This window comes from Haplochromis burtoni, unplaced genomic scaffold (assembly GCF_018398535.1).
Source record: "Haplochromis burtoni strain Fernald_Lab_line unplaced genomic scaffold, NCSU_Asbu1 Contig_43, whole genome shotgun sequence".
Lineage (NCBI taxonomy): Eukaryota > Metazoa > Chordata > Actinopteri > Cichliformes > Cichlidae > Haplochromis > Haplochromis burtoni.
This window is the reverse complement of record NW_024582404.1, coordinates 1516421-1542804: the sequence shown is the minus strand read 5'-3', so window position 1 is coordinate 1542804 and position 26384 is coordinate 1516421. Positions and strand designations below refer to the sequence as shown.

The following is a 26384-nucleotide window of genomic DNA, read 5'->3' as shown; positions in this document are numbered from 1 at the left end:
ATGGAAGACGACAGAATATTAACCACAAAATCCAGAAAAAACATAAATTATTCATTTAATTGCGACTCATTGAGTGAAATAAGTATTTTATATTAAGGTCATGCAGTGCATATATATATTATTATTTTTTTTCTTTGTGTTTTAAATTTCAGGCCATACAGTGCGTAATATTCAGGCCTTTGCGGTGCTCCAAAACGCCTTTCTACGGGCCAAAACAAGCCGCCTGGCGTGCATGCTCCTGGACGCCATCGGAAACATCTACGCAGCCGAGCCGGCCAACTATTTCATCCTAGAGTCGCAGCACACGCTGTCTCAGTTTGCAGAACGTGTGGCCAAGCTCCCCGAGGCTCAGACCAAGTACTTTGAGCTGCTGGAATTTGTAGTGTTCAGCCTCAACTATGTGCCGTGTAAGGAACTCTTCAGCGTTAGCGTGCTCCTCAAGTCGAGCACTTCGCACGCCTGCAGCATCACCGCCGTACGGACGCTGCTGAAGCTGGCCAGGCACGACCCGGTGTTCAGCGACGTGCTGCGGGAGGTCGGACTGCTGGAGGTGCTGGTCAACCTGCTGCACAAGTACGCGGCATTGCTCAAAGAACCGCCCCCACAACAGCAACCACACAGTAACGACCAAGGTGAACTGCTTCTTTTACTTAACTATTTTACTGGATCACCGTTGTAATCCCGTCTAATATCGACCTCTGTCCTCTCGCTCTGTGTTTCCTTCCATGTTTAGCTGACTGCAAAAACAACACCGTGGCTGAGGAGCAGAAGCAGTTGGCCTGGCTGGTGATGGAGACGCTGACTGTGCTCCTGCAGGGCTCCAACACCACCAACACTAACGCAGGTAAACTCATGCACAGAACAGTTTCTTAAAAAGCATAAATGGTAAATGGCCTGCATTTATATAGCGTCTTACTAGTCCCTATGGACCCCAAAGTGCTTTACACATCCTGTCATCCACACATTCACACACTGGTGATGGCAGCTACATTGTAGCCACAGCCACCCTGGGGCGCACTGACAGAGGCGAGGCTGCCGGACACTGGCGCCACCGGGCCCTCTGACCACCACCAGTAGGCAACAGGTGAAGTGTCTTGCCCAAGGACACAACGACCAAGACTGTCGGAGCCGGGGCTCGAACCGGCAACCTTCCTATTACAAGATGAACTCCCAACTCTTGAGCCACGATCGCAGCACTTTAAATGAAATCCACACAGAAATGTTTTTAGTTATGTGGAGGGAATAATTATAGATTAATATGGACTTTGGAGGCACAACTAGATTTAATGTCCCTCAGTAATTAATTTCTTAAGTACCTGATTCTTATCATGTAGCCAAGCTTAAAGCGTCAGTGCTATCAATCAATAGAAACAATAATAAAAAAAGTTTTAAAGAAAAATGACACGACTTTGTGTCTCTATAAGGTCCTGCTGGGTCAAATGCTTGTGAGTCTCAGCTCTGATGCTGCTTTTCACTAAATCAGATCTTTTCAGTGCAAATAATGTCTCCTGAAAAAACGCCAAATTACTAAAATGCGGACTGTAGCTTTAAAATGAACTAATACACACTCCATTCCCCATCCTTACCGACGTGTCCTTGAGCAAGACATTGATTCTGCATCTCCAGGATGACGTGCCTTGAACTCTGACCTCCCTGTTGAAGTGGAAAGGAAAGAGTTTTCCACTAGGGATGAATAAATGATGTTATTGCATTTATTTTACACGCTCATCGTTCGTCGGTCAGCTGTAGAAATGCAGTGAATCACAAGCATAAGCAGCAGTGAGAACACTGACAGCTCACAGCGCCGTTTGACCTTGATGATGACGACCGGGTGGTTCGGTGAGGACGACGATGATGTGTGTAATATTTGGAGCGCTTCACTCTGACACATTGATTACATTTACATTTTACGCTTGATCCTCCTCAGCTGGCCTGGAGAGACTTGAGCAAGATTAGAAAGAAATGATAGTAATGGGACTGCTCAAGGTTTTTATATTTGCAGATAAACTTAAATAAATATCAAGAAGGTTACAAAAATATTTTTCAGTAAAGCATTTATCAAATGGGTTTTTAAGAAGTTGTTTGAACATGCCGAAACGTTCCTTATAAATGTTTAAAAGAAGGATCTAAGGTTATTTGTGCACAACTTCATAATTTTCATTTTACAAATCAAATGGGAAATTGAAAGAGACGAGTATTCTGGTGATTCTGGGGCCCAGTTGGTCCCTCGGAGCAACAACCAAATCTTCAAGGCTTGCAGTGAATGAAAGTATTTAAAGGTGCACTCTCTAGTTTTTTTTAAGGTAATTTAATAGAAGAAAAAGGAAACTGTACATAGAATAGTGTGATTGCATCTTCCAATGATGCATTCTCATAAACTCAGAATTAATTCATTACAAATACATTGGAGCTGGTTTGTGGATTGTGGAAGCCACCATGTTACCCACACCGTATTTGAATCCTGTGGCCAGAAGGAAATCTCCTGTTTCACTAATTGTGTTTTACATGTGGTTAAAGTTTGGCCATACACGTAGTACATCAAAGGCAGAAAAGAGGTGTCCGAATGCCATGTAAGAGACATTTAAATTTGTGTCTGCACCTTCAGACTAAAGATATAAAGCATCATACCCATGTTTTATCATCAGAGAAGCAGTCCTCTTCACCAAATGAACAAAAATGTGGTGAAAGCGCCACTAGCGTAGTCTCAAATCTGTCAGCAGATTAGATTTGCCATCCTCACGTCTCCAGACAGCTGATAAGAGCCGGCTGAACAACAAGTTATGAGCTAGCATCATGGCAGCTAAAAATCACACTTACCTCTGATTAACAGTTGAGCTACATTTTCACATCATATAAGACTTTATTAACTAAGCTTCCAAATCCAGCAGAGGAACATCCACGTCACAGATGGTTGAACTCTGGCTGACAGTAGCTAACAATGGCTAACAGCGACTAACATTAGCTAACAGCGGCAAAAAAACACAACAGTTCAGCGCGTCCTCAGCGTGTACATTAATTGTGACTCAACTTTAGAGCCGACCGCAGTAAAACTTGGATGTAGTCTTTATTATGTTGCAACCACAGGTTCTTAGTACTCTGAAATCTACCCATCAGCAACAAACTGGCTTATTCATTAATTGACCTGATTTCATTATGTTTTGTGTTTTCTTCTTTTCTTGCAGCTCTGTTCAGAGAGTTCGGTGGCGCGCGTTGCGTTCACAACATCGTGAAGTACCGCCAGTGTCGCGAACACGCTTTGCTCATCATCCAGCAGCTTGTCCTGTCGCCCAGCGGCGACGATGACATGGGGACGTTGCTGGGCCTCATGCACTCTGCACCGCCCAGTGAGCTGCAGCTGAAGACAGACATACTGAGGGTAACGGCTCACGCCACTTATTCGTCTTCTTTTTGTTTTAATCAATATTGTCGAGGCGCTTTCTGCTGGGATTCACCACTTATATTCCTTTAATTTGTGCAGTTTATGTGTCTTTTTACATTTACTTCTGCTGAATTTGTTTTAGTAGACACTAAAAAAACCCCGTCTGTGAATTTGAGTGAGATGGCTCAGGAAAGGAAAGTCTGTAATTTAAAAAATCAATATTCATTTGAAGCCCTGCATACAGTAATTGCTTCAAACAAGGTGCACTGAGAGCTAGGTGCACATAAAAGCATACACTACACTCACATTCACTCACACACAGACAGGATGTGAGCGAGGCTCATCTGCGGAAGCGTAATTGCATTTTCAGATTCCACTCCTTCAAACGAGGTTATTCACATGCCGAGGCTTTACTTGGATTAACCCGTCAGCATTTTACTCCAATTCCGTTAATCAGGGATTTTAATTATCGCCCTAAAAAGGATTCCAAAGAACTCATATCAAATCTGGTTTGACTTTAATAATTTTTCCTCCCTCTTCTTCAGAGTTTAAGTATCACTTACACTAACGCACTGCAGACCCTCTAAGAGATACCAGAGTAAAATCCAGCCTTGTGAAGGTGTCCACGTATATATCTCGAGAGAGAACAGCCTGTCCCTAAAGCCTCCCCATGGTTGGTAAACTTAACACCCCAAAAGCCAAGTTTTATGTGCGTATAGATGTACCCTAGTGGCAATTTCCCAGGAAGAGGATGTCTTTAACATCCTGTGATTGGTTTTAAAAGCATTGTGCTGAGTCTGTAAGTCTTCTAAAGTAGCAGGAAACAGCTGGATCAGTGGTGCAACGTGTAACAGTTTTTACTTCTCCTTTATTCACTGTCCCTCCAGTGGGACATGTTTATAGGTCCCAGCTATACTCATTACTTTTCTAGCTGTAATCTTGAGAAATGGGCGATGGGAAATGTGAAAATCCAGTGCAGTGATTTCTCAGTACTGGGATGCAATTCTCTGTGAGATTTCACTGGTGGCGTGTTCCTTAGCAACAAAACATGGGATGTTCTTAGTTTTTCTTATTGCATCTAGGTGAAAAGCTAAGAACATCCCATGATTCAGTGTCTTGTAGAAGCCTTTCCCCTTTACAGCTTCAGTTCATTTCACGTTTGCAGACAGAAGTTTTTGCACAGCTCTCTTAACGTCCCACCAGTGTTTCAAAAGAAAAGACTGCATTGAGTTTTTCCTTTTGCTGCAGAGTTTGGGATCTGTCTTCTGTTGCATGGCCCAGTTTTAATGGTGGCCTCACATTTGACTGTAGGACACTTTGGTACTGGTGACTTCAAGGTGCCAGGTCGTGTGGCTGCAAAGCAAACATAAGTCATCGCCCCTTCACCACCGTGCTGACATACTGCACAGTAGTATGACGTGTTTGTGTTAATATGCTGTCAGACGTGGCGCTGTGCATTATGCCCAAACATCCACGTAGTTCCAGAAGTCCTGTGGTTGGTTCAGAAACAAACCTAAGCTGTGCCGCTGTGTTTCCATGTTTGTTTTCGAGAGAAGAGGATCCATCCAAGCAACCCTTCCAAACAAGCTGTGCTGTTTCTAATGTTGCTGTCATGATCTTGAACATTTAACATGGTAATGAGCAGGTAAACTGTCAAACAGGAGCCTGCCAAATCCTCTGCGTTTTACCCCTCAGCCGTAAAAGGCTGATTGGATATTGTCATCACCTTGCTGGGCAGGTGGGTGGCATGACACTCAAATTTGTGATCGCGATAACTCAAGACTGAGATGATGTAAAAAAAATCCAATTGATATCATGGGTGTATCTAATAAAAATCTCAGACAAATGTCGGTGACCTGGACCTCAAGGTCAGAGGTTAGTAGTGGTGCAACAGATCACGGTTGATCCGAAATCCGAACCGATCCCACTCCACGGTTTGACACGCACGTGATCTGAAAAAGAAGGAAAAAAAGTATGAGTATGGTGCACGTGGTCAGTCTGTCAAGCGATAGTTATGGTCAGTGCTAGCGGTCCAAGTGGAGGAGCAGAGGAGTTTGAGGTATTTAAGCAGCCCTTTGCTGCCCAGTCCGACCGGCTAAAGCTATTACAGAAGCTACTGCGGTGTTTAGCTGCAGACGGGACGCCGTATTCTGTTGTGCAAAACAAGGGGTTTAAACTATGATGAACATGCTTGAGCCACGCTATGATATCCCGTTGCGCGTCCACTTCAGTGACAAGATCGTTCCAGGCATGTATGAGCAGGAAAAGTTTAAAGTTATGGCTGAACTGTCCCAGGCATCTTCTGTTGCTCTAACTGCTACAAATGGGTGGAGCTGCAGGGCAACGGAAAGCTACGTGACCGTGACCGCTCGTTATATCACAGCGGAGTGCGATGTAATGAGCTGTATGTATTATTGTAGGGTCTACCTTACAATATAAAGCACCTTGAGGCGACTGTTGTTGTGATTTGGCGCTGTATAAATAAAATTGAATTGAGTGGTAGATACAAAGACCTATACTGCCCTATATTGAACCATATTTTTTTTTAATAATTGCGTGGAATGAGTCTTGAGTTGAATGTTTTTAACAGGCAAAAAATACTTCAAAAAGTAAATGTCAATTTTTGTCTTTTGTCTTTTTTTGCTTTTAGAGGTTAGGGGTCGATTTTTAGGAGCACCATTGGTATGAGTGTCAAAGTCCGAGTTGACTTTCTTAGTATGCTGGTGGTCCGTCATGGATAACGGTTTGTTCAGTGAACTCTATTTGACCACAGCTTCAAAAGTAAATACATATACACATACTCTCACCAGCCACTTCAGTAGTTACACTGCAAAAACAAAACCTCAGTACTGCATTACTCATTACTCAAACCGCACTGTTGGTCACTGTAATGATTCTGAAGTGACAGAACAAGAAAGTGCACCTGATGATCCTGTCCTACTGGAAACAGAGGAACCTTTTCCACCAGCTGAACAGAGGCAAAGATCTAGGCCATGGGTGTCAAACTTGAATGAGCTGTGGGCCACTGCTGGCTCTGTCGTCTCATTGGAGGGCCACTTAGTGTTCAAGTAACACAAAACAAACAAGAAAACACCCACAAATGTTTCTGAAAATGTAACGTTTTGTTTTTTTAAACTTCAAATATTGTTTAACAAGACAAATCTGCAAATGTGAACGTAATCATTTTTCTCTCTCTTAACTAACCGAAGCCGTTCATTGAACTGCCAAATAAACAATCTCGTCCTCTTTCCGGCCAGAAACGTGGCAGCACTTCTGCTATCATTTTGTTCGTATTTAACAAAATAAAAATGCAGACATAAGTGCGCACATTAGTTTTTGACTCTCAGTGAACTAACGCAGCCAATCCCTCGACATGTTTGTGCTCTCTGCTCATGTTGCCTTCATATTAAATCATTTTTGGCTTTTTAAAGAACTTCTTTGAACACTGCAGTCAACAACAAACACATCCTTCCTAACAAAAAAAGTAACTTCAAGGGTCAAATTGCATTATATTTCTTCACGTCAGCTGCAAGTAGGGGTGGCGTGGGCCGCAAGTGGCCACCGGGCCGCGAGTTTGAGACCCCTGTCCTAGGCGGTCTGAGACAACTCTTTGTGCCTTCCACAAACCACAGTCTCCAGAAGACAAGACTGTGGAGTTGATCTATTCCTTTGAGGTTCAGGGTTTTTTCAGCATTTCCTGATCCTGCTCATGGTGCCAAATAAGCCTGTCCCACCGACTGGACAGAAGAAAGCATCCTGTGCAACTACAGAATATTCACAACTAAATCAAAGCCCTGAAATTGAAGCGGTCGACCAAGGACTCGACCCTCTTCCTGTTTTTCACCCCATTTCTTTCTTTTTTGTCCTCTGTTCACTTCTCCCTCTCTACCACCGACATCCTTCCCTCGCTTCCTGCCGATTTGCCTTCCCATCATGTTCCCTTCCTGACTCTTTTCCTCCCTCCTTGCCTCCTTTCTCTTCCTTTCTTCATTCCTATCGCCCTCCTTGGTATCTCGCTCTCTTATTCCCTGTTTTGCTCCCTCCCCACCATCTATTCCTCCCAGCCTTCCTCCCTCTCTTTCTCCCAATCTGCCTTCCTATCTTCCTCCCTCCCTCATCTTCTTTACTCCCCCCCAGTCTTCCTTCACTCCCTTTCATCTTTCCTCATCCCTGCATTCCACTCTCTGTCTTCTCCTCTATTTTCCTCCCTACATTTCTCTACCTTCATGCTCTTCTCCCCCACTTAATGTCCCCCTCTGAGACGGTCTGTGATTATTATTGGGATTGATTATTTAATCAGTATCTTAAATAATCAATCCCAGGTGTTGTGGGAATACCAAAACATTAAAACATTGAATTTGAACATAAATATAAAAAAGTTTGTTTAATAAATGAGTTCAGGGTACTGAGAGTGTCAGAGAATGAGAGTTATTTGTGCAAATCAGAAATAAAGTGATGATTCCAGTACAGCAAAATCAGGAAAAATAAATAGTTTTCATAAATAAATCATTTTCATCAACTATGGAATAGTTTTAAGATTGAATTTGGTTAATGCGGTCCGTCTTCTGCTCTCCACACTGACGTTTGGGGTTAATATCCTGGTGTTTAAAGAGTTATTTTTCCTCACGTTACCATTACAAATGTATAAAAATAATGTATTGATTGTTTTCAGATATCCACGACTGTCAAGTTAGCCTGAGTAACATTAGTACCAGTGCTTCTTTAGTTTGTTATATTCTTGACTGAAATACTGCACATGTACTTATTGCAGTATGCAGAGAAGCATGCATCATTTAGTTGTGCATCGCATGCTTCCATCATTTTTACTTCAGAGGTGATGATATTAAAAAGCTCCCGGTGGTGCTGTTTATTTTTTATTAACACCGCACGTCACCGGTGTCATTCAAAAGCTTCACCTGCTGTCGGTCGCAGACATTTTTCTCCCTGTTTGCCAATTAAAACCTTTGCCTGTCATAGTCGCTCTGTGTTCTCAGGCATTTTTTTTTTTTACCTCCCCAGACGCATATCTAGGTTACAGTTTGATGTTTCAGTTTGGTCGCTTGCAAATGCAAACCATAAAAACCGAGTCGGTGCAGCGAGGCGAAGAAACCCAGAGGGGCTCATAAGTATGTCCCTGAAAAAGAACAATGAGAGGAAAAATGAGTTGATGAATAGAAATGTGATTGAAGGGGTTGACAAAAAATAAATGACATGAAAAATCAAGACAGGAGAAAATAACTGAGCAAGTTATAAAGTAAATAAGTGGGAGTTCAGGTCTGTCAGGGAAGGAGAAACATGGCGTGTGACATCGTCAGAAGACATTAAGCATCAAGCTACGTTAGCTAAAGCAAAAACAGTAGCGTTTGTAGACGTGTCCGTCTGTAAAAATCCCAATGAAATCATCCTTCCTCTCTTCAGGCTTTGTTATCCGTGCTGCGAGAGAGTCACCGCACTCGGACGGTCTTCCGCAAGGTGGGCGGCTTCGTCTACGTCACCTCGCTTCTGGTGGCTATGGAGCGCTCGCTGTGTCAGCCGCTGCGACACGGCTGGGAGCGCGTGAACCAGAACCAGGTTTTTGAGCTCCTGCACACAGTCTTCTGCACGCTCACCGCCGCCATGCGCTACGAGCCAGCCAACTCGCACTTCTTCCGTACGGAGATCCAGTACGAGAAGCTGGCCGACGCGGTCAGGTAAGGACCGCCTGTTTAGGAAAGAAGACGTTTTGTTTTGTGGACACAACACACCAAGCAGTCGAGTAGACCACAGTTTGTCAGAAAAACATCCAGATAGTTGAAGTTGAGTGAAATTAAGACTTTTGGACGTGTTATGATTGTTTGTATGAGTATGGTTGTCCTCTTGCCTTCTCCTAACGACTGCTCGCCGTCCTCCAGGCTGCTGGGCTGTTTCTCAGACACTAAGAAGCTGGGCCCCACAAGTGTGTTCCCCTCCAACGCTCAGCCTTTCCAGAGGCTCCTGGAGGACGAGGCTGTCCCTGGAGGCTGTGCAGGAGACAGCGTCTGCCCTACGCTCAAGCACTGCAGCAAGCTCTTCATCTATCTGTACAAGATGGCCACAGATTCTTTTGACAGGTCAGCAAAGCAAAGACCCAACAGTGCAGCTTTGTTAGGAACATTTATTCAAGATTAATAATAAATATAGCTCTAAATGCACAATCTGTATGTTATAATTTCACCATCCTCTGTTCACACAATAACCAGCAGATATAATATCCAGCTGTCAGCAGTGTGCATATTGCACCATAGTGAAACCCCTGAAAGTGTGGCTGCTCGCTCACACACGTGCAAGTATAACATAGAAGCTGCACAGCCTGGTGGTGCTGTCATGTTTTCCAGAATTCGTGACATTTCAGCTGTCAAATATTCCAAACTTCAGTGCGCCTACGATTCCTCTGCAAACAAAAGAAAAACTCTCAAGACAGTCACTTTGTTGTTTGCTCTTTGTGACAGATTGTAGTTGCTTAATTTGAGCTCAAATTGAGTTGAAGTTAATTTTCTGGATAATTACAGTCCATCTGCATGTGTGCACCACAAAGGTCTAAAACAAACTTTAAACTTTGTGATTTCTTATCCATATTTAGTAATGCAGTTATTAAAGTAATCTCCTCACGCCACATGCCAGGATCATGTGTAGGTGGCGTTGTGCATGTGCCCCAGCCGGAGCTCTGATCCTGTTTTCTCTGTCACTTTTCCACTAACAACCTCTTCCCCTTCTTTTCTCTCTTTCTGTTTCTCTTCCTTTAACCTCTGGCGCTGTCTGGCTGTTCATCCTCGGTCTGGCCCATCTGCACGGCCGTGTGTGTGTGCATGCCTGTGTCTGAATGTGTGCGCGCGTGGCGCGATGCAGTCGTGCGGAGCAGGTGCCTCCCTGCCTGACTCACGAGACCTCACTGCCCTCCCCGTGGGGCACGCCAGCACTCGCCAGGAAGAGGTAGCTACAGCGCTCTGTCACTTTCCTCACCCTCATCCCTCCTTCTCTGTCATGCTTACCTTCAGTAGATACTAAAAGAGACCTGCTGTGTGCCAGAATAACCACTGATCCGTTAATTGTCACATAGAGCTACTTTTAGCTGTTTTACAGGAATTAAACTTGTTTCCTCATTTTTAAAACAGACACATATGAACATTAAAGAGGACCTAATGCTTTTTCTGCTCATAGTAATCATGCCCAAAGTGCTGGTAATCCATGTGAGACACTCAGGCTTCAGGGTGCTCTGAACACACAGTGTCAGACAGTTTTTTTTACTCTTTGACTTTTATGATGCCGTAGAGCACAGACGCACTCACTCCCCTTTGTGAGGGGCAGCCAATTAGAAGAAGGGCGACTTAAAGGGAGAGCAAGGAGCTAAAGCAGCTTAATTTAGATGAAGTGAGTGCATAGACCAACGGCCAGTATACGATTTATTAAACCACCACAAAGTGTGCGGTTTGTGCCATAGATGCACTAAACACTGCTGTAATTACCAGGATGACTCCCTATAATTCTCTAATAGTTTATGTGGAACGTCAATGCTAAAATATAATTATTGTTGTTGTTCATTAATTTTTTACATCTTTAAAAAAAAATCACAAGAAAGCGAAACTAGTTTTTTGTTATTAAGATGCCAAATTATAGTTATTTACACTTAATTTCTCTTTTTTCAGAGGACAGTGTGAAACATGTTTTTGACAGATTCCTAAAATACTTGTTTTCTTCTGTTTACGACAGCTGGTCTGATAAATTTGTTGAGCTCAGTAAATAAGGATAATTTTAACCGTGACTCATCAGAGGTTTACTCTGGTAGACGAGAAGAAGAACAGCATATTATATGGCCTTTAAAATGAAGCACTATTCATGAGTAGTTTTAAAGACACAACTATATTACCTGTGGTGTCCAGAGGCTTAGAGATCATCCACAACATCATACTCAAACTGTTATATCAGATTCAAACTTTATGATTTTCGCTGCCAAAAGAGTGCAGCAGATATTTCAGCATCTACAGAAAATGACGAGTCAGTGAGTCACAGTCATCTGTTTAGCAGTAAGTGATGTCGTGCAAGAAAAATGTGTTTTTTGGTAAATGCAGTTTTCTCTGTGTGTTTTGACTCTTCGTTCACACGTAAACGCTGATTTGAAAGCCTGAAAATGAAGCACGGACAAAAGAAGATCCTGATTAGATGTTACTGGCTTCATTTCTTTGAAACAGGGTGTTGGCCTTGACCTTTTTAAAAAACAAATTAATACTGGAGGTGATTTAAAGTAGTAGAATGACTAAAACAGTAGTTCAAGCTCTTAGCTGCATACACAAACTGCTTTAAATGAATTCATATTTTGTTGCGACCCCCGCTGAGACGTTTCTCCACACTGTCAGACAGATTCAGTCTAAATCACTGTGCGTCTTTCTTCTCATCACATTCCTCCTGTGCTCCTCTGTCCTCTCTTCTATCTGCTGAAATTGCCCCTCTCTCTCTAAAAACCCAATCTCTGCTCCTATTTGAATTTCATTTACAAAGGGAAAACTGGTCAGGACATTTTAAATGTGCTCTGCTGTCAAGGTGAGGCCGAGGGTCTCTCCCCTGCAGACGTCTCCCCCTCCGCCTGTCTGGATCGGCTCCAACACTGCATATTCATGAGGAGGACTAATTTGACAATTAGAGATGATGGGGCACTCGTCCTTGCTAATGCACTTCATTATCAGATCTTCTTTGTGGATTTAATAGCGTCGCAGTTGCTTCCTGTGTTTTTACTTCAGTTTCAACAAGTCTGTTTATGATCGGAAGCCTCAGTTTACTCAGGTTTATTTGGCAGCCTGAATAATATGAAGAAAGTTGCTAAATACTTAATTTTTTTCATTGTTCCATAAAAACAAAAGCTTGTCTGGTGTAATTTTGCTGCTCAGCTCAAACAGCGAGTTTTGCCTTGAAGAACATGGCGGTGATTGTGATGTGCAAATTGCAGCAATCAGCGCCGTGATCATCATGTTTATGACAGTGACATGAAAAAGCTGTTCTTGTTTTTTTAATGTTCTTTAGTCTGAAAAAGGAACTCTTTCAGTTGCACGCTAGGATGCCTCATGTTTTTAGACCGTGTCCACGCTGAGCCAGCTAAATCTGAAACAGCAGCGTGAAAATAAAGCAAGATTTTACACTTTAAGCTTTAAGTCTCCATTTACACAAAACACCTGACAGGAAACACGAGGGGTGCCTGGGCCACAGTAATCAGGCATTGTGAGAATAAATCAGATTCATAATGTTTGCACCGATTCAGTTTTTCTGTTCATTTGTTTAAATATAGCACCAATTCACCTCACCAGTAACATCGAGGTGCTTTATTCTCCAAGTTTAAGACCTTACCTTATTAGTTAAAAGCTCCAATAATCCCCTATATCATCTGCTGAAGGGAAAGAGAAAAGAGAAAGGAAAAAAGAGTGAGAAAAGGACGAGGAGTAGACGAGGTTAATGCTACATAAAGGCCTCGTCGCCAGCCGGTGGATGGCCGCCCCTCCCTGAGCCTGCTTCCTGTAAAACAAGAGTTTTTCCGTCCCGCTGTTGTCAAGTGTCTTTAACTTACAATATGAGGGGTCTTAAGCGAACTGTTGTTGCGATCATATAAATGAAATGGAAGAAAATTAAAATTGATTTAAAATGAAAAGTGGGTGATTCCTAAGCCTAATCTTAAAGTAGAGAGGGTGCCCGTCTGGGTGGTTACGGAGGACAGGGGGTGATAACTGAAAGCTCTGCCTCACGTCCCACTTTTAGAAACCACAAATAATTGTGCAGAGTGAGAATGAAGTACTCTGTTGGGATAATATTATATTAACAGGTCTTTAAGGCATGACCTGCACTCATAAAGGTTTGTAATCCCTGAAACCTGACTGGCTTAGTCTTGGTTTCCTCCTCTGTAGCTTGTGTGAGCTCTAACCACCTTCAGCACAGCTGGCGTTTACTAAAGCATGTTGCTTCCATTACACTGCATTTATCACTGAATCAGGCGAACTCTGCTTTTAATGATTTTCTAATGTATAGTTGAGAACTTCACAGATTAAACAAAAAGAAATCAGAACAAATAATGAAATAAATCAGCAACTCAAAGCCGAGGTAGAAACTACTAAGAGGCAAACATAAGGAGATTTTTATGTTTTATCCGGCAGCGGATAATCAATTAAACGAGCGATTCGATTCTGAAGAATCCAAAAACAGTTTGAAGCATCCACCAGCTGCTGTGAACATCAACAATCTGGTTCATTTTCTTGCCCCCCAGCTTTATATGCTGACTCTAACCTTTCCAGCTCTGCATTTCTCCTGAGGAGGGATTTGCATCGCAGTAACGCACCTATTTTGCCTAATTGCCCGAGTGCAGGCCCCTGCAGATCTCCTACTCTCTGCTGCCTGCACAGTGGGGGGTGGAGGGTAGGGGGCTTGTTGCTTTGGATGGAACTGTAGCCATCTGACACCTCGATCTCTGAAGTGTGCAAACAACTCGACTGGTGTTGACTAAAGTTACAGTCGGTGTTAAATACAATGCTTACACTGATCAGTGTTGGGAGGAGAGCAATGTTTCCCCCTGAGCCCTGGAAGGTCCTGCGACTTTGATTATGAATACGATTTTGTGTTTTTGTGAGCTACTTACATATTTTACAGCAGAGCAGGAGTTGTAAACAGTTGCGACTCGAGTGGTTTAGAGAGTAAACAAACTTCCATTAACGGGGACAATCAGGCTTCTCCGTGGCCAAAAACTCAACATTCTGATCCTTTATGAAAAGAAAAGTTTATATTTACAGGAGCAAAGTTTTCACAGTATTTTTTACCTTTTACCTGTTTCTGTGTGAAATGTTATGTGAATATTTTCATGCAGCTTGCTTTGAAAAAGCCAATTTTGACTTCCCTCTCTTCCTTTGTGCTCCCAGACACGGTTACTACGGCACGTCGGGCCCCCCTGCACCAGCGAAAGCCCTGACTGACCTGAAGCTCCACTTAACGAACTCCTCCCACCCCATTTCCTCATCGTCCTCAACAGACATGGTGGTCATTCACCCAGGGGCCGTGCTGGCCATGGTGGACCTGCTGCCCTCCGTCTCCTCTGACAGCCAGCCAGAGGTGAGGAAATGAAAGGCAATGTGCTTCCTGTCAAAGTGGGTGAAGGGATTCGATGGCAGGCAGGAAGTGCCTTTTTTCAGTTGGGTTTTTCACGTCAGACGGCAGCCAGACAGTGTGAGTCAGCTACATATGTGTGTTTTAGGGGAAAGTCAGTCGTATTGAATGATTACATGCAGGTAATAAACTTTCTAATCAGTGAATTGCCCAAAGCACCCTCTCACATTTACCTGATTTTGCTTATTTTTGCCTCTTTACAGGGCGATTTAAACTAAGCTTAAGTCTTAGTCTTGGTTTTAACGTCTATCTCTCCAACTTTCTGCTCCTCCCAGCATGCCCTCGACCTGCAGCTGGCAGTCGCCAACATCCTGCAGCTCCTGGTGAACAGCGAGAGGAACCAGCAGGTGTTGTGTGAAGCCTGCCACCATCAGCGACTGTTGCAGCGCTGCAGCCAGGCCCTCAGCGATGAAGACCACCCTCTGCACCCGCCGCTGCAGAGGATGTTCGAGAGGCTGGCCTCGCAGGCCCTGCAGCCGATAGCACTCAGGTACTGAAGCTGGCCATGTTGATAACATGATGTAGGCACCAACAAACCTAAACTGAGAGGCTTCAACACTGAAATGCTGCCCCAACAATGACTGTTTCAGATGATAATAAAGAGATTAAAATAAGAAAAGCATAAAAGCAAGACAACTCAAACAAATATTTTAACTATTATTCTTTTTTTTTTTTTTTTTTTGAAAATCTAAATGAAGTTTCAGATGAAATCCTTGACTAACATCACAGAAACACACAAGGTCAGAATAGGTGAGTCAGGCTAACATCAGCAGTGCTATCACCAGCTGACACCTGCACAGTCCGTTTACTCTGACACAGCCTGTCTTTTTCCAGATCAAAGAATGCAGTCCCAGCTGGAGCCAATCAACATCTTCTATATTAATAAAATATGAATTATTAGTCTAACTAATTACTATTTATACTACAACCTTAAACCCAACCTCAGACCCCCTTAACCAACATTACATCAAACCCAAATCTTTATGAGGCTTTCTCTCAGACTCTTAATTCTAAGCACAATAAACCTCTGATGCGCACCGTTTCATGAGGTACTTTACTGCTGATGGAACAGAATCAGCAACCAGGTTTAAATAGTGAACAAATGCATCACATGAAAAAGATTTATCTGTGGTGAAGTAAGATATATAAAGTATTAGAGGCAAAAAAGTAAAGGCAGTGCGTTACTTTGCTTTATGGAGGTCCATCACTGTCCATAACTGTTAGACGGAGGAGGGATCTAAATCTCATTCATAACCAAATATCGGTCCGGGTTATTATTTCCACATGAAGAAAAAGAAAGCCTTAAAGTCATATTGATATAAAATGAAACTGTGCCATTGTCAGTATTAACATCCCAGCGTGCAGTTTAAAGTTCAGGGAAAGTTGACGTTCAGCTGTTTCTTGGTTGTAGCTGGTTTTTTAAATTGGTTTTAGTCTGGTTTTAGTTTTTTTTTTTTTTACTCCATTTAACCAGTAAATAAGAAACCAAAGGACAGACCCACAAAAACCTGAGAACAATGAAGAGATGTAATACCTCACATTCAGGGTTTTTTAAACATTAAAGTGTTTGTCTGGACTTTTCTGCACAGACCTGAGCTTGGAGCAAATAATATTTTATGAACAAAATCATTTTGTTCATGGAAAGCAGTTTTGTTTTTTTTATCATGCTAATGTGCATTTGCATTGTCGGGTTTCACTGAATGAAGACGGATTTTATATGCAGGCAAAACGGAGTGATTCTCATTTCCCGCTTGACTTGTTACGTGAGATGGGAGATTGGGGTTGAGGGACAAGACTGAAAGTTATTTGACATGCACATGGTTGGTTGTTTTCATATGTTAATGCGGCCTGCCTGGCTCACATTCTCTCCCTCCAGCTGTAATTATGCTGGGGGTACACGTATCGCTGTCTGTCAGCCTGTTCCCCATCCTTCCCTTCATTCCCCCCCCTCCCTGTCAGGCCTACCCTTCATATTTCCACTCCTCTTATTTTTTTCTTCTTCCCATTTTTATTTTGTTTCTGCTCTGTCAACATCAGCCAGCAGCAAAGCTCCAGAGTCTTTCTGCCTCCTCGGTGCCGCTCTGATATCGTCTGCTTCCAGCCGCTGGTGTCGCACATCGAGCGCTCTGACAGCAGACGCAAACAATCACAGCAACACTTTGCATTCATGTCACTTACATGCCGGTCAACCATGTCACTGACTTTGAAACAGACTGAAAATGCTGTAAACCTCAGCTTTTTGAGGAGTGGAAGTAACTGCTGACTTAACAAACTGCATCCAATTAGGATGTGCTTCACTGCTTAATGAGAACATAAAGGACATAGTATGGCAGGGGGACCCTGTGGGAGTGCAACGACTAAACCCGGCAGTTGTTTTTAATTGGTTATGTAATAGTGTCACTGAAAAACAGGAATGCGCCTAAAAGAGTACAATAGGCTCATGCTTTACACAAGCACGGCCCAGGTACTATATTTAAAAGATTTCTGCATCCTTAATGGCAAAAGTTTGGACACCAGTTTGTACCTTTCATTTCTGGGAAGGTTTATGGCTGAGGACCATCTATGTGCATATTAGGGAGCGTATCTGCAAAATGTGCATTTGGGTATAGAAGTAATCACTTTTGAAAAACACCTCCGTGTTGATGCCGAGCCAAATGCATGCTCACTTCCTCCTTCCACATGTTGTTAATAGGATGATTGAAGTGTGAAGGCAAGCTTTAGTTTAGTTCCTCGCCTAAACAAAGGCGCTCTTCTTAAAGCCACTGAAAGGACTTTTGGATTTTCAGTAACAGTGGGAGGGAAACAAAGGCTGAGGTTATTTTAAAACAGGAGCGCTACTTAAATAAGGTTAATTAAACTGAAATAAAGGAAGTTCAGCAGTGATACTGGCCTAATTGTTTTTTCTTTGTTCTTTCTTTATTCCTGACTTCCTGCTTATCTTCCCCTTCAGGGAGTTCTTACGGCTCGGGAACCCGCTGAACTGTGGCGCCTGGGACAAGAAGCTGTTGAAGAACTACCGGGTCCACAAACCGAGCTCTCTCAGCTACGACGCCGAGATGAGAAGTAAGATTGTAATATTCGATCATTGTACTCACTGTTCCACAGATCTCCGGCGAAATATTCCTACAAGTGTTTTTTGTCAGAGATATTAAATAAAACACAAGTCAGGTTTTGGTGTTCTTATCAGCTGTCAGTCGGTTACACTTACCAAATGCATAGACTGGATCATACCAACTACACACACTGCATCCACACAGAATCTATCCCAGGATAAAGTATTAAACTGCCTGCATAAGTATTTGTTATAGTTGGGTTACAGGCCTCAAACGTATTATTATAGTGCCGACTAAAAGGTAACCACCTTAGAAACCTCTGTGATTCTGTTTTATCACCTATCACACAACGTTCTTTGGTATTAGTCGAACAAATATAGTTTCTTATACCGACACAGGGAAAATTCTCACTTTGTAATAGCTGAGAATTGAAGAGCTCTTTTCACAGCAGCCTTCCAAGTGCAGCTATAAAGGATGTGCCACCTGGGAGCGATTCCCATCTGCCGTTGTGATGCAGGCTTCTCCTGGGAGAAAGTGTCATTTTTATTTATTTATTTTTTAACAAAAGCTTTAAAAAAAAAAAAGGAGAATCATCTTTTCTTTGCTCTATGATGAATTCCCCAAAGAATAACATCTGATGTTAGAGTATGAGCTTTGCTTAGTTCCTTAACGCCAGATTAAAATGCTCAGATGGTCCGTGTGCTTTCAGAGTGGTCGGAGGAACAATCGGAATTAATTACGTATGAACTTTACAATTTATCCAGAGCTCCTCGTTTCCGTGCCGGATCGAAGATAGAAGGCAAACCTAATCAGGTGTCCTTCCTTGCATCCGTGTTGTTAGCCGCTTATCCAGTTTGGGATCTTGTGAGCGCCGTAGTTGATCCCAGCTGTCACAGGCTGAGAAGCGGCGTGAACCCTGAGTATCAAATGGTTAATATGGCGACACAGATGAACACCCCTCCTACCAATTAAATCTTCCTGTAATGGTTATTTATATGTTATATATATTCAGACAGCAGCTGACAGTAGACAGAATGCAGCTATGACTCGAGGACTTACAGATACACTAATTAGCACGTGGCGTCATTTCAACGTGCTTTAGCTGCTTTTCATTTCGTTGCTTTTTGGAAGCAGGAAGTTGTTAGAGCGGTCTTCTTGTCCACTGATTAAAGCGACGTGTAAACTCCATGTTTAAACAAAGATCGGCTCGCCTCTGTGAATGTAATGCAAATGGCTTGTTTTCCATCAACAGCTGCTAATGTTTGTAATTTTCTGGGCTTCTCAGCATGTCTTAATTGCTTATTGTGTCTCCTCCCAGCTGAGAATGGATATCAAGGCCCCAGTAATTACTCCTCTTTACAGACAGCCACTGGGAGAGCACATATTGCCATCTTTCTCTGTGAGAAGAGTCTGGTTTATTAGCTGCCATTGATGGCTGTTGTAATTCTTGCTTTCATCCAATTCGTCTTTGTCACATCTGCTGACTCTTTAGAAATGAGACGACCCATGTTCTCAATAGAAGGTGAAATATGTTACCTTAGCGCGGGACGTTATTATCGCCCTTCTGGGGCGATGAAAATCCAGCTTTGATTTAATGTGGCCTACTCACAGTCGGTGTTTTCAGTGCTGTGGGAGTTTTCATGGGCGGACCAAGCTGTGAGGGGTTTTTACCACTCTCTCTGAATCTAATCTAATTGGAAAATAAATGTTATTTTGAATAAACAAATGCAAAATTTGAAGTGCTGGAATTCTGTCAAGACATTTTTAGGACAGTAGAGAAACCACTGTTAGATGGGGAGATGAAACAAGCTGCTTTAAACTAAGAGTAAAAAGTTCATTTGTATTTCTTTTGGGTTTCCGACTACACATTTGCCTCTATAGTGAGGAAAAAACATATATTTTTCTGCTCCGGGGTTTTAAAATGAGGCTATTTTTAAGGTTTAAGGATTTTTTTTAAAGTTTGATTTTGATACTTGTAATAGCCGAATTTAAACTTAACTATCTTGAAGTGTTGTATTATCTTTCCATTAAGACCTTCTTATATGTAGGGAAGGTCATGTTAATTCTTGGCCTCATTCTTTACAGTTTAACAGGTCAATAAGGTTTCTGACTTTAGAACAAAACGTTATGACTGTAGTCTGGTTCCCTGAAGAAGAGGAACAACATGCAGTACGTACAGTGTGGAATATGACGTCCCTGCATGTGCCAGCTGAAGACACCTTTGAACCACAGCTTTAAGCCACATGACCTGTAATGACATATTTGAGGCCCCTCCTGCACATATACGTCCCTCAGTTTGATAAACGCTCCTGACTGAGCCCAGCTTCTCAGTGGGGAGACTTTGTCTTGTACCTCGTTCCTCTGCTTCAGGGAACAGAAGCTGTTTGCTTTCAGTTGATTCACTTGGTAGCACACATACAGTATGGAAGGGATGTATAAATGCCCCCAGAGTTGTCACTGAACCAGAACAAAAGTGTGTGGTGATGGCCAACTAGCTGCAGCACAGATATCACTCACAGGGACCCCTTTAAATGGGGCACATGAGGTTTCCAATCCCCTGATGCGCTCACACCCTGAGGCAAAGAGAGACCTTTGGTTCTGTGAGATGCTGGGAAGATAGCCTCCATAATCCAGTTGGAGAGCCTCTGCTTAGGCAGAGTTTTATCTCTGGCTGGATTATTACAGCAGTTAAACAGCTTGGCCACATAAACACACATTCTGAGTGTGGTCAGTGTAGATTCACATCACACACAGACGAAGGTTCATCTCTTCCTCAGATGGAAAAGGATGAGGGCAAAAAGTGAGAAGCTGAAAAGTGTGTGCCAGAAGCATGCACGGACGAAGCATGAAGGTCACCCTCTCTTTACTGAAGGCAGCAAAGAGGCTGTTCGAAGCAACCCAGTATTATGTAAAAGAAACTTCATAGCTATAGAGTCATAAAATGGACTGAAAGACAAGTTGAACCTGGCGTCCAGCTGCAGACAGGGTCCATAGGTGGGCACAGTGATGTGGTAGTGGTTTGCTCTGTGAAGCCATTAGCTTGGAGACAAAATCTGGGAACATGGGCAGGTGGATTTTGATTGTTGTGGCTCTGAGCTTATGAAAAGCTCGAACTGTGACGGTTTCTGAGCTGGCAGAGGGGAGGGCTGCTCCACCTGCAACCTTTTCGTTGCATAGTGAAAGAGGGAAAAGGGAGGCATGTGGTCTTTGCCGGCCCGCACAGCAGCAGCGGTGACAGGCTGGTTCACACGCTATCTACCAACTATCCATGAATGTCCGGTCCTGCATGTCATCGTCGTCCTGGTGAGCATGCAGCTGAGGCTGCAAGTTGGCTCGTGCCTCACATGGTTATGGCTCACGCTTGGCTTAACCCATCAACATACTCCATGTGTTTACTCAGCTGTTTGCTGGGTCATCGGCTGAATACTTCTTGACTTTGGACTCGCATGAATCTGCGTCCTTAGACTCTGAGAGGAAAGAGAAATGCCAAGCAACAGCAGTCTTTCACAGCTCTACCTACAAAACTTTGGGTTAAGTCAACCCTCTCATACCGTGGACAGTCTCCAGGTAGACGGGGCATTCCTCATGCTGGTCTCACAGAGAAACTTCACCCCTGTGGACAGACTTGCTTCGGTTTGTGACTCATACCAAAATGACAGGAGTGTCTATTCACAGGCAGGGTCCACATATGTCATCACAGGTCATCTGCTTTAAATAGAGGTGTCTTCAGCAAGACAAACAGCTGCGTGATACTGTATGTGTTGTACAAAGTGAAGGAACTGACACAGAACTAGAAAACTTTGCACGTTTCACAATTACATTTTTCTGCTTTTGAATGTCATGAATTAAAAAGTAAAGTAAGACTAATAAGCGTCCTGAGGCGACGGTTCTTGTCATTTGATGCCATCCATCCATCCATTCGCTTCCGCTTATCCTTTTCAGGGTCGCGGGGGGCGCTGGAGCCTATCCCAGCTGTCATGGGGCGAGAGGCAGGGTACACCCTGGACAGGTCGCCAGTCTGTCGCAGGACTAACACACAGGGACAGACAACCATTCACACGCACATTCACACCTAGTGGCAATTTGTATTATCCAATTAACCTATCCCCACAAGCTGCATGTCTTTGGACGGTGGGAGGAAGCCGGAGTACCCGGAGAGAACCCACGCAAACACGGGGAGAACATGCAAACTCCACACAGAAAGACCCCGGCCTGATGGTGGAATTGAACTCAGGACCTTCTTGCTGTGCGGCAACAGTGCTAACCACCGTGCCACCGTGCTGCTTTATAAAAAAAATGTTATTGATTTGAATAGCTAACCAAACAGGAGCCACCTTTCAGTCCTGAATCGTGGATCTTGCATGTCTTGACTCTAACCACGCCTTCTTAATCTCACAGACAGCATGACCACTTCCATGGAGGGCTTCGGCCCCGACAGCGTCTTCACCACGCCGGCGGAGGACAATGGCCAGTATCGCATCAGCCGCAGCCTCGTGCGCTCCGCTGAGGGCAGCACCGTACCCCTCACCCGAGTCAAGTGCCTGGTGTCGATGACAACCCCCCATGACATTCGCCTGCACGGATCAGCTGTTACACCTGCATTCGTGGAGTTTGACAGCTCGCTGGAGGGCTTTGGGTAAGTTATGGTTAACAGACCTTAAGTGCATTTGGTTTTCCAGTCGTATGCAGTAATGGTTATATTTTTGATTATGATATTTGCAACAATGTAACATTATTCAGATGAGACCTTTGTTACCCGGTTCTTTGTGACCTTTCATTTCTGAGGCCCAGTTCAAAAATGCTAACATGTGTCTTTAACACACTGGATTTCTGACGTTGCCACACAGGATGTCTCATGATTAAGTTCTGGGGGATTCTAACCTGACCAAACTTGGCTTATCTTGGATATCAGGAGACAGAATTGATATGTTTGTGACAGCTGCTTGCAAAGTATATATCAACTTGACATTAATGCAGCTATGAAACCAAAACATGCTCCTGTAAACATGTGCCCTGCAACACAGAGGCAACAGCTATTCTGTTCATTACCTTTCTACATTTCAGTCCTTATTAAATTAAAAATTATATTAATGTGACAATCTCTTTCAGACTTAAGGAGCGGGACAAACTTTGGTGTACATTTTGGAAAATACTGATGCCTTTATGGAAACAAATCTGTATATAAAGAAGTATAACTTGTAAATGTTTTATATCCATATAAGAGTGGCAGACTTGATTCTTACAGTTATTTTTCATCAGAAAAATCTAACGTGCACTCCCGTGATTGGATACTCTTATAAGATATACGATGTATATAAAGCATAAAAACTTCCTGTAACTTTTCCTGTCCTTACGGGTGGAGTAACAGATGGTGCCCATTCTTTTGTAAACCATTTTCGCCCTAAATCTCTTTGCGGATCAATTTTCCTCGCCAGTGAAACACGCCTGAAGATGTAACGTTATTTTCCCCCGCCCTAAACAGGTTGTGTGTGAGTGTCTCTTAGCAGTACCTGCTACTGTCTCAGCAGGAGCCTGTTATTCGCCTCCAGTTGTGGAGCTGTGCATACAAATAGGCTTATTTTCCGCCTTTTATGTCACACGGAGCCCTCGGCTGCTCTTTGTGCCGCGGCTGACGCCGCCCGCTGCACCCCCCGGTTTGTGTTGTGTGTTAGCACCACAGTCAGCGCGGGGGTCAGAAGACGGTGTGTGGGCTGTGACCTCAACACTTCGCCCCCATGCTTTTGTGGACATGTTGAGCTGAGACGCAGTTGTGATGTGTTACATTCTTCATGAATATTCATAAGTGCATCTTGCAGAAGATCATAGTAGAGGTTTTCTGTCAGGTTGGTTACTGTGAGCCAACTGCACCGAATTATTAGATGGCCGAGGCTGGGGAAACGTGTATATTCATTCAGTTTGCATTTCTGCACCCAGGGTCCTTCAGTCTTTTGTAAGACTAGACTTGATTTAAAAAAAAACTGCAGTGAGATTCTCTTTACCCTGACGAAAAAATGCAAGCTTAGCAGACCAAATATCTAAATTTGCACAAAACATCCCGTGTCAGTGACTCAGCCTGTAACATAACAAACAGCAAGTGGAAGCAACAAACTGACATCCAGCACTTTTTCAGGCCCTTGGTTGCCATGCGATTTAACCACCTGTTTTTACACCAGCATGTACACTGAGGACCGCAGTGATGTCAGTACTACACACAATAAGACAGCACCAGTCTCCAGATCAAACATTTGTGTAAGTGTGTCAAACAGGATCTGAAAATTCATCTTTCCACTCTAGTTGTCTGTAGCAGTGCCAGCATCACCACACCAGAAGTATGAATAAGTTATTAATTGTATAAAATATTATACTGTTAATATATTTTCTACAATTTTGCAAAACCATTCAGCGGCCTGTTTCTGGCCCCCTGACTATATGTTTTTAACCACCTTTATTTAAGGCAAATTCCTATCTCAGAACATGTGAAAGTATTCAGTTGTGGCACAGATGAGCTTTTATTTCACAGGCTTTTCTTGGCTCAGATTGGTCCTTTTTGAAGGGTGACTGCACGTGACCACAGTCAGTCTGCATTAAAGCGAGAAGTCTGTGCTGCCTTACTTAACTGAAGTCTGTCCCAGATGATATAGGATGAAATGTGAGTTATACTATGGACAGACAACCGACACTCTCACATCCACACTTACAGCAAATTTAAAATGATTAGTTTAACTAATGAACCCGTCTTTACACGACAGGAGGAATCCAGTCTAGTCTTTGTTTAGCTCTCAGAAATGCTCTAAAAACTCTTTAGTTTTAAAAACATGTTTTAAGCTCTTTAAAAAGTGTGCACCAACTCCAAGAAGCCTCTTGTAGTGTCAAAACTTCCTGAGATTGTCAGGAATCGAGCGTGTGATTCAGTTGCTTTTTATCTACTGCTTTTGAAAAATCCCTCCCCCTCCGAGCGATCGCACTTTCTTAGCTTTGCTGTTTCCTTTACTCAGAAGAACCTGTGCGACTCATCACAGCAGCCAGCTCAGAATAAAACATGGAGTTTCTCCTGAAAACGCAGCAAAGCAGCAGCAGCACACAGGCAACGAGGCAGTGGCCCACTTTCTGCTAACCAGAGGAGGAGACACACGACGCACACCCATACATCCAGAGAGAGATGGCCCCTCCTTTCTCTCCCATCTGTCAACATGAAATATTGATGCCTCTGCTGCTATTAGGACTCTCATACACAGACGCACTCTCTATAACACACAACAGTTTTACACAGAGCCGGACACATGGATGCACACTCACCCACATGAGGCCAGGAAGATTCAGTCTTGACGGTTAAGGGTGGAGGAAACATTTTTTATTTCATTTTTTTAAAAGAATTAAAGAGAAAACATTCGCTGGAAGAAGATAAATTAGCATAACGTGCCGGTGAAATCCCTGCTGTGCTTTTTTTTTCTTCTTTGTCTTTTTAATAACCTAACCTGGGGTGATGAAAGAGACAGCTACATGTAGTTACTCTGAGGCAGCAGGGCGGTGTACTTGTTAGTTTGACAGGCTGTCTGTTAAACTGGGGCCCAGCGCAGTGACTCTGTCCTTGAGAAGTGTCCTTGATAAAAATTTATTGAATCCCTGCCAGCCTCTGGGAGGGTGTTCTTTAGCTACCCCTGACCTCTGACCTTCCTGTCCAGGTGGAAAAAGAAGATGAGGAGGTGGAAAAAAACCAGGTCATTGTGGGCTCAGTGACTGTGGCTATTAAAATGCAGAATTTGTGGCGAACAAATAAAAATGAAGGTTTTATGTGTGACTGTTACAGTTATGTCAAGATAAAAGGAGATGCTCACATTGCTTGTGTAGTCCAGTTTTACCCATTATCATTAATAAATCTCATGAAAAATGAGACAACTGTTTTGGGTTTCCAGAAACTCATACGGCCGTATCCAGTTTGAGCCAGTCTGTACTTTATCCCATTACACGTTACTGCTGCCACTGAAAAACAATGAACTTATATTAAAGAAGAAGAATACGTAAATACCTGGTGACACTGGCCTCACCGTTTGAGTGCATGGATTGATTTGTGCTTATCAGCATAAAAACAGCTGTTAGAATCGATGTTCATTTCCTCTGAGTTGCGGTAAGTCATCTTTCTTTTAAAGACAGAAGTACAGAAATAAATCAGTCAAGCTTTGCTCTCGGTTTTAATTTTAAAACTTTGGGATTGCAGTGAGGTGGTTTGAACTGCTTTTATATTAGAAAAACACATACATGTCCCAAAGATGGATGTATCCCACATCTAAAAAGTTTACACAATGCAGAAGTGCCCTAAAGTTGGATTTAATTAAATGGGCAGCAGAGAGCAATTCCTCTTGCTGCAGAAAAAGAAGTCGAGAAAACAGCCCTCAATTCCTTGGTGAACACTTTCCTGATGAGTTTATGGTGTTGATCATTAGTTTAAAGTCTTATTGAATACAACATTTAGTTTTTTGTGTGTGAATAGTTCCCATTAAAACAAAAAAGGACAAGAAATCAGAGTTTAGTTTGGTGTTTGTAGCTGACAGTAGTGCTCACCGTTCCTCAGTTTCTCCCTCACTGAGCTTAACAATGTGACCTTATTAAGGTCGCATTAATAAGCTCAGATGGGTGATGTAACAATGGCATCTTTGGTTTACGATCTATGCTTCATAAAGATGAGACTGATCCTATATTTGCATCTATGCAGTTCTATATGTCTGCTGCAGTTTTGTAGTTTCCACTAAAAAAAAAAGTAAATTTGCAACAAAATAACAGTTTTTACTTTGCAGTCAAATAACTGT

At 43.0% G+C, this 26384-nt stretch overlaps 1 protein-coding gene across 5 annotated transcripts in view; it reads left to right on the top strand.

The window, feature by feature from the left end:
* The window catches only part of wdfy3 (WD repeat and FYVE domain containing 3), a 127115-nt gene that overhangs the window by 51690 nt on the left and 49041 nt on the right, over positions 1–26384 (top strand). For 4 of the 5 annotated variants that reach the window (XM_005921962.3, XM_005921960.3, XM_005921961.3 and 1 more), the window contains exons 9-18: positions 153–632; positions 734–844; positions 3183–3376; positions 8798–9069; positions 9271–9468; positions 10244–10327; positions 14284–14473; positions 14803–15017; positions 17478–17590; positions 21979–22216. In XM_005921962.3, the coding sequence (XP_005922024.1) occupies positions 153–632; positions 734–844; positions 3183–3376; positions 8798–9069; positions 9271–9468; positions 10244–10327; positions 14284–14473; positions 14803–15017; positions 17478–17590; positions 21979–22216 (2095 nt within the window). The remainder of the gene's footprint in view (positions 1–152; positions 633–733; positions 845–3182; positions 3377–8797; positions 9070–9270; positions 9469–10243; positions 10328–14283; positions 14474–14802; positions 15018–17477; positions 17591–21978; positions 22217–26384) is intronic. The other variant, XM_005921964.3, reaches the window with a different exon arrangement.